This window comes from Papaver somniferum, chromosome 8 (genome assembly GCF_003573695.1).
Source record: "Papaver somniferum cultivar HN1 chromosome 8, ASM357369v1, whole genome shotgun sequence".
Lineage (NCBI taxonomy): Eukaryota > Viridiplantae > Streptophyta > Magnoliopsida > Ranunculales > Papaveraceae > Papaver > Papaver somniferum.
Window position 1 is genome coordinate 91,871,294 of NC_039365.1, and position 8,888 is coordinate 91,880,181.

General features: G+C 40.9%; 1 protein-coding gene and 1 long non-coding RNA gene across 3 annotated transcripts; both read left to right on the top strand.

Annotated features, from left to right (window-relative positions):
• Positions 1 to 217: 217 nt before the first annotated feature.
• Positions 218 to 1,852, top strand: LOC113301318. The gene is made up of 4 exons (XR_003336218.1): positions 218 to 614; positions 693 to 815; positions 1,370 to 1,438; positions 1,706 to 1,852. It is a non-coding gene; the product is annotated as an uncharacterized LOC113301318 (long non-coding RNA).
• A 3,688-nt stretch (positions 1,853 to 5,540) lies between these two features.
• Positions 5,541 to 8,162, top strand: LOC113302041 (uric acid degradation bifunctional protein TTL-like). 2 transcript variants are annotated; one of them, XM_026550882.1, is made up of 6 exons: positions 5,541 to 5,814; positions 5,893 to 5,984; positions 6,086 to 6,143; positions 6,951 to 7,052; positions 7,234 to 7,393; positions 7,587 to 8,162. In XM_026550882.1, exons 1-6 carry the CDS (start codon positions 5,677 to 5,679, stop codon positions 8,039 to 8,041), a joined length of 1,005 nt encoding a protein of 334 aa, XP_026406667.1. In that variant the 5' UTR covers positions 5,541 to 5,676; the 3' UTR covers positions 8,042 to 8,162. The 2 variants fall into 2 exon arrangements, with proteins under 2 accessions (XP_026406667.1, XP_026406666.1); XM_026550881.1 differs by having other exon boundaries at positions 5,548 to 5,814; positions 7,584 to 8,126.
• The last annotated feature ends 726 nt before the right edge of the window (positions 8,163 to 8,888 follow it).

Genomic DNA, 8,888 nt, shown 5'->3' on the forward strand with positions numbered 1-8,888 from the left:
TCCATCATCACCACCATTCCCTGACACCACCAAACCACTCTACTCCACCCTAAAAGCGAAACCCATCATTTCCCCCATCTTTCTAGCCGCCTACTTCATCAATCTCGCACCTTTCCTATCTCTGAAACCCTAGGTTAGAGATTGATGAATTAGGTGAAGCTAAAGAAGAAATTGAGGTGTGGGAATAGAGCTGGCAATCCGAGCCAAAACCCGCGGGTTGGCCCGTCCCGTCCCGTGAAAACTCGTGCCCGTCCCGGATCGTAACTACACAAGACGGGCGCGGGTTGTATAATTAGTGGCTTGTGAAGAAACGGGTTAACCCGTCCCGTCCCGTGCAACCCGCGGGTAACCCGGCTCGGTCCGCACCCACTGCCACTTAGGCTGCTGCGTGTCACACAATGACACAGTTATCTGTTACGTGTCATGTAACATGTTCGTTCCTCTTCATATAAAAGGAAAAAACCCTAGCTCGCCTTCCTCTTCTTTCTTCCTCTTTTTTTCTTCTTCCCTGACCCTGCTGCAGCGCTGCTGAGTCTCCTACTCTCCTGAGTAAACTTCACAGATTCACAGAAGTGACAGAAAAATTATTAGATTCATCTAAAGATCAAAGACAGGTAATCAGATTTTCTTATTTGTTTTCTTCTTTATATAAATTTTTTGATTAGCCTGCTTGAATAACAAATTGTTTGAAGTCTTGAAGAGAAATACAAGAGCGGATTGATTTTCTGGGCTCGTGAAGATCGGAGGAATACAACAACGAATTGATTTTCTGGGTTCGTGAAGAGTGAATTGATTTTCTGTTCGATTAATAATATGTAAGATGTTTTTTTTCATTCGATTTGAGTTCAGTCTTCAGTTTGACTTGTTCTTAGTAGATCTGTTATTCTGTTTGATTTTGAATTTGATTTGATTAAGATTTTTTTGAATTTCACATGTTTTAGTTTATTGTATGATTGTAATTGGTGATGAATCTGATGATTATATATACAAGATCTGTTTGATTTGGTCATGTACTCATGTTGTTCAGTTTCATACTTCCATGATTTATTTGTTGTATTCGTATTCAACAGTTTTGCTTGTGAAATTGAAATGATAGTAATGGTACTATGGGTAATGGGTTGGAATTGAATGAGCAGTTTAGAGTTTGCTTGTGAATTTGAGATATTAATTGTATGAGCTTCAAATTGAATGAGTTTAGTTTGAATTTTGGTTGAGATTTAACATGCTTGATGTGATTGAAATCATATACAAAAGGTCTTTCTTTGTTTATCTTGTTTATCTTTTTCGAAGTATCATTCATATTACCAGCATTTTTCTACATTTAAACCAGTGTTGTTACTGCTGTACTTGCATCCTTTTTGTTTTGTAGATTGGAGTTCTAGTGAAATCTTTAAATTTTGGTTTGAGCAGTTTGGATAAGTGGTTGTCCCCTAAATCTGTAAGTACATTTTGTAAATTTAAATCAAATAAAATTTGACTTCTTTATCTTTTATGGTAATTTTCATTCTTTACAGAGATTTAGGGGATTTGTTTGATTTGTTTGTTTTGTTAGATGTTATTGTTTTGGATGACTTGAAAATGCATGTACTATAATAGTTTTGTTGGATGTCATTGTCTATGTATTTTTTCAATTTCTGTTTATGTAATTTTCATGTTTCTGAATGACTCTTTGACTTGTTCTTTGTGGCCGCTCCATCCATTTCAGGATGTCAAGTGTACAAGAGCAAGAGTTACCAGAACCAGACCATTTCAAGGATGTTATGAGTGCTGATGATGAAGATGATGATGTTGAGATGTTATGAATGTATGATACTATGATAGTATCTGTGTGACTGTGTCTGTGTTTCTTTAAGAAGACTAATTTGTTTAGTTTTGCAATTTTGAGTTTTTGAATTGATATACCAAATGAATTGGATGAATGTTAGATACTTAGGTTGTAGCTTGTAGGAAAGGAACTTTAGATGCCCTGAATGTGGAAGGAAATAGCCCAGAAATCGATTTCTGGCGAGTTGACTCAACAAAAACCAGGTAACCCGTGAGCACCCGTAAACCCGCGAGCTTTACCCGGGACGGGCACGGGTGGGATAAATGACCACCCGTGAAGAATTTCAACCCGCGAGCTCAGGCTTGTATTAACCCGTAACCCGCGGGTTGGTCACAAGCCAGACCCGTCCCGCCCGTTTGCCAGCTCTATGTGGGAATGAAGCAGTGAAGTCAGAGGAAGATTGGGTCGACGTTGTGGGTAAGATTTGACCCATCAAATTAGGTGAAATCGAAACCCTAAATTCACTGTTTTGGGATTTTTTTTGGATAAACCCTAATTTTGTAAATTAGGTATTTTTGAGAATTGGGTGTAACTATAAATAGAGTTGTGATGTGTGTGAAAGGGGGTATGCCTGGACTAGCCAGTGTGTCACCCAAGAGCACTGGAATAGCCAGTGTCTCAAGGGTTGTAGTTCAATGCTCTGTTTATGTTCAATATTTGAATTCATGTTTCAATTATCTTGTATGATGTATGTTTGTGTTAGCATGTTAGTCATGAGCTAAGTCTCACTAGCTGAGGCTCAGATGAAGCTTTAGTGGACTGTTAGGTAGTGGAATGTTAGGTTAGAAGCCTTAGTTCACTGAATTGATTGAGCAATGGGAGAAATCAATGCTCACTAGTGCTTGTGATTGATTGTACTGTCAAAAGACAGTCAATACTAGGAGCACATCAGTTGAGCAAGCTGATTATCTTGCTATTCCCTTTTTGTATGCTTAGGATCTTAAGTTGGCCTTAACTGTCACTTAGTTCCATTAGGGATTCAACCTAGAACTACATTATTTGGCTCGGTCACAAGGGTGGATTCAAAGCCGTAGCTTAGCCCACAATTTGTTTTTACAGTCACTTGCAACTCTAATTCTGTTATTCTTATTGCTCAGTTGAGTTTTCCTTGCTGTTTTATTTAGATTTTGCACTTCACATCTTGCTGTGCACTGAAATCAGTGCACTGCCTTCCCTGCCCTTGGCTCATAGCCTTGGTTAGATGTTTTACCATCTCTGTTTCACTGTCACTGCAGCCTTGTGACCTTGCATTTAGTTTTGCATCAATTATCAGCATAGTGTAACTTCATTGCACACTCCCAAGTCCCTGTGGAATGACCCTGTTCTTGCACACAAGCTACAACTGACCCTGTGCACTTGCAGGTATCACTGTAGGCATCCATTTAGTCTTATTTTCACATCTTTAAATGCCCACCAGTCATTGGCACGGTGGTGCGGCTGGCATGGTTGGCATGCCTTGGCGCAGAGGTGCGGCTGGCATGGTTGGCATGCCTTGGCGCGGATATGTGGATGGCATGGTTGGCATGCCTTGGCGCGAAGATGTGGCTGGCATTGTATGCCATTGGCACGGTGGTGCAGCTGGCATGGTTGGCATGCCTTTGGCGCTGAGATGTGGATGGCATGCATGCCATTGGCACGATGGTGCGGCTGGCATAGTTGGCATGCCCTCGGCGCAGAGATGTGGATGGCATTGCATGCCAATTGCATGGTGGTGTGGCTGGCATGGTTGGCATGCCTTTGGCGTGGAGATGTGGATGGCATGGCATGCCATTGGCACGGTGGTGCGGCTGGAACGGTTGGCATGCCTTTGGCACGGAGATGTGGCTGGCATGGCATGCCATTGGCACGGTGGTGCGGCTGGCATGGTTGGCATGCCTTGGCGCGGAGATGTGGCTGGCATGGTATGCCATTGGCACGGTGGTGCGGCTGGCATGGTTGGCATGCCTTGGCGCGGAGATGTGGTTGGCATGGTATGCCATTGGCACGGTGGTGCGGCTGGCATGGTTGGCATGCCTTTGGCGTGGAGATGTGGCTGGCATGGCATGCTATTGGCACGGTGATGCGGCTGGCATGGTTGGTATGCCTTGGCGCGGAGATGTGGCTGGCATGGCATGCCATTGGCACGGTGGTGCGGCTGGCATGCCTTGGCGTAGAGATGTGGCTGGCATGGTATGCCATTTGCATGGTGGTGCGGCTGGCATGGTTGGCATGCCTTGGCGCGGAGATGTGGCTGGCATGGTATGCCATTGGCACGGTGGTGCCGCTGGCATGCCTTGGCGCAGAGATGTGGCTGGCATGGTATGCCATTTGCATGGTGGTGCGGCTGGCATGGTTGGCATGCCTTGGCGCGGAGATGTGGATGGCATGGTATGCCATTGGCACGGTGGTGCGGCTGGCATGGTTGACATGCCTTGGCGCGGAGATGTGGCTGGCATGGTATGCCAGTTGCATGGTGGTGCGGCTGGCATGGTTGGTATGCCTTGGCGCGGTGGTGCGGCTGGCATGGTTGGTTTGCCTTGGCGCGGAGATGTTGTCGGTCAGTATTTGAGGATTCTGTCGTGGAACATAGCGTATATATATATAAAAAAAAGGTACCCCGGTAATTTTTACGAAGGCATGCTGAATGATTCAATAAATACGTTAGTGATCGTAGTGACTTCATGTCAGATGTAAGATTTTACGATTTTAACCCTAAGCTAAAAATCACCATCAACACCATGATCAAACTAAAGTCTAACTGCAGAAGACAACCAAAAATTAATAACGGTAGAAAGGAGTACTCACTGAAAAGCAAGGATAATAGAAAAAAGATAAAATGGATGCAAACCCGTTGATCAAAAAAACGAGAAGTTAAAGAAAAAAATGAATCCCCACCAACCTTCATTGCCACCTTACTAAAGAAATCAGATCTCCCAACTGCGACTCCCCACCATCTTTATCATGGAACACAATAATCATAACTTCTTCTACTTTCTTATGAGCGCCAGAATTATTTGCCAGCCCGGCAGAGCAAGACTACTTAGATCTCATCGGGCGTAGACAATCTAATTTATTGTCTGTTTTCTTCTCTTTTTTCCTTGTTTCGGGTGCATATGTTGGAAAGTTTAATCAAGTGAGATGAGATATGTAGAGGAGAAGAATAAAAGCTATGAAATTGGAGAAAACTAAAACATCTTTTTTGTAGTTAATGTTGTTTGTATGTGAGGTCTTTCGGAAAACGTGGTGCATCTATTTTGTTCTCTTTCTAACTGCTGAATTTTTATATTTCTCATACAAATTTTTGTTAAAATGATGTTTTTTCACTGTGTAATCTATGCATATATGAGAATTATGCTTTTAAAATTACGAATACTTATTAACTTAATTATGCATATAGGCCGAATTTTCTGTCCCAACTCAAATATCTAAAACGAACTATACACGTACGTATGCCGTTCCTAACTACACCAACTAGAAATAGTTGACTGAATAGTGGACAGAATTTACTTTCCATCGAAACGAATTATATACATAAGTATGCCGTCTCCAACTGTCGCACAGCGAATTGCCAACTAGGGCCACGCCAAGTCTTCCAAAAGAAAAGCACACCAGAACACTTCACTTTCAGGCACAGCTCCGCTCGGCCATGTATCATGCTAGGTGTCCTATGATTTTTATTGATTTTTTTTGATTTTTTTTTTGAAGCAGGTACCCTATGATGCGTGTCGTATCACGGGGTTAGTAGGAACCGAACCACTAATTCAATTGGAAAGTCTAATAACATCTCTCCCAACTCCTTTCACAGTATACAGTAGTGGACTTAGTTATCATAGAGGAGAAGTTACAGAGGGGGATCCAGATCGAGATCAGAGATGGATTTTGGTTTTAAGGAAATTGATTTTCTAGCATGCTGTGGTAGCACCCAATTTTCTAAAGAGATGTTTTCAGCATCTCCTTTCCCCTCTTTGGAAAGTACTATTGAAACTGCCAGAAACATCTGGTTCAATAAGGTTTCTTGCCACCCTGCTTCTCTCTATTTCTCTCCCTCTGTGCAGATTTAATTATTTTTTTCTTAATTATTTTTCCAGGTTGATGTAAATGGATGGCTTGAAGCATATGCTGCACATCCACAAATAGGAGACACTTCCGGTAGAAATCGGAAAACTGAAACCTCTGCACAGTTAAGTTTTTTTCTTTTCTTTTGAAGGCAGAAATTGGGTTTTTAAATGAAGCATTGGATATATAGCATTCTAATTGATATTTTTGTTGATTGGTTTTTAGGTGGAGTAAAGGAGAGCAATCAACTGCTATATCAACTGCCACTGATTCTATGTTGCAGGTGTGTATAATGAAACTGGATCTTGTTCGTACATTATTTTTTGTATCGCCTTACATATTCTGTTTGAAATTTGTATTTTTACTTGTGATTAATTTTTATTTGGGTATGAAAAAAATTCATTTGCTAGAAAAATTTCTAAAATTAACCTTACCCAGAGAGAAAAGAAGAAAAGGAATTGGTCTCTAAGTGTTAGCTCAAAATCTGAAATACTGGATGATATAAGATTCTAATAGTAATGAGTGGTAGCTGTTACTAATTGGGAGAATGGATAAACTGATATGTGGAATTGCTTACAGTTAAGTTTGGAATGAGTGGTAGCTGTTACTAATTGGGAGAATGGATAAACTGATATGTGGAGAAATTGCTTACAGTTAAGTTTGGATCAGTTGCAATTTCTTGACCAGTTGTTGTGAACTAAAGAGTCGGCGAGGCACTGATTGCAGTTGAAAGTTGTTTTTTTTTTTGGGTACTCTATTGCAGTTGAAAGCTGATAAGATTTACCTCCTTGGAGTAGTTCTGGTAATAGTGGACTATTTAGGAAAAGGAGTTGTAGTGCGTGAGTATTAACATTTAAATTTCGATGATGCATTGTCTGAACCATGCCACCAGTACTACTCCATGTTAATTGATGAGAGGATAAAAAAGAATAAAATTCCATGCAGTTGGACTAAATTGCATCTCAATCTTGACCTAGTTGGTTAGTTTCCTGTCTTAAGTCGATATCGTGATATTGTTTTTTGTATACTTGATGTCGTGTGTCCTGAATTTCTATTGCTATGGAGTAAACAAACCATCTTATCTCTGCAGGAACTTCTTGACTGGAACCACCGGTACAGAGAAAAGTTCGGATTTGTTTTCCTTATATGTGCTTCTGGTAGGAGTACTCCTGCAATACTTGCTGAACTGAAGGTAAGCAAATGTGGATTGCCTCACCTGAGACACACATTCGAAAATAGGAAGCACGTGTGCTATTAGCATTTAGGGATTCTTGCATTTTGAAAAAGCATCTTAGCTCTGAAACTGAAGTACATTACTTAATATAGCATCATTGTATGCTTAAGTAACAATTTTTCTGATTATTTTCTTACAGACACGTTATACGAATAGACCCATAGTTGAATTTGAGACTGCGGCGAAGGAGCAAATGAAGATAACTGAGTTACGTCTTGCTAAACTTTATGCAGCTAAAGTCGATGTTACCTCTGCAAGCATTAGCCAAAACCCGATCAACCTTAAGACAAAAGCTGAAGGTACCTTTTCTAATGTTAAAGCTTATCATATTATCCCTCACAAAAGAGTCCATCATCTAGTTAGTGCATATCATATACCTAGTCATCTTGGTTTACTAAAAAGATATCATGCTTGTCAAGTTGGACTCTTTTTTTCTTGTGTCAAACGCTTGTAAATAACACATTGATGCTCCTTATATTTGAGTTGTAGAAGATCGAGTTAGTATTATTGGAGCTCATATTACTGCTGGGTCTGAAGGCCGTGTCAGTAAATCGCATCAAGTTTCAGTTAGGAACAAACCACCAATTACAACTCATGTCTTAGATGTCTCTCGAGGGTCTCCAGCTGCCGGCATTGAGGTACATTTACAGAAATGGAATGGTGAGAAACCACGCCCTATGTTTGATGAATTGGACTCCAATGGCTGGGTGGTTCAAGGGTCTTCGATCACAGACACGGATGGCCGAAGTGGGCACCTAATGAACGTTGTTAACAATGTGGATCCTGGGATTTATAGAATTAGTTTTAATACCGGGAAGTATGTCTCTGCTGGTTTTTTCCCATATGTGTCTATAGTATTTGAGATCAAAGAGAATCAGAAGTCTCAACATTTTCATGTCCCTTTACTGCTTTCACCGTTTTCCTTCACAACATATCGTGGAAGCTAGAAATATCTGTAGCTGTATCCCGTTAAACAATGTATTTGAGATAAATGCTAGGGAACTATTTGATTTATGGTTTCACTGAAGAAAATCTTTGTGCCTGTTATTAAACAAGGGACCACTCGATAATCGCTAGTGAATATGTTGTTCAACTATTTCATTTTCATCTATGGTCTCATCCAAGAAAGAAATTTCCGTAGAATAGTTAGAGCAATTCTTATGGCAATGTTCAAATGAAGTTGTTTGTTGAGCCACGTGGATGGTCAAACAGGATTCTCCACTATGGAAAAGAAGTGAGCGATTGATGGTTAAACGCGTGAACAAATGTCTGGCGCCGGCGCTCGAACTACAAGCGCTGGCACCGTTGGGAAAGACGCCAGCGTTTGAGACAGGATCGCCAACGACAACTTGTTAACGGTCACCGGAACGGCTAGTTTCCATTTCCACCTCTATAAATATGGCTCGAATTTGATCTCACAAATACACAACAATCTTTCATCTGATCAATCTTTTCTTAATTTCAATTACTTTCAATTTGCAACCATGAATTCTGATTTTGATTCTTCTGAGGAGGATATGGAGATGGATGACATATTGTACGAAGAAGATGAAGAAATGTGTATGGAGTTTTTGCATCAAATGGATGAAGATGCAGATCAAGATAGGAGAAGACGAAATTTTATGTTGCAATTACAAACCGGGATCATACCAAAGCCTTTAGATCCATATGAAGTTGCGACTAGAAGATGGACGTGGCGGAATCGACATTTTTACCACGAAAAGCTGATGCATGATTATTTTAATCATGATAGTGTGTATTCCGATGAGAATTTTCAGGGTCGGTTCCGCATGG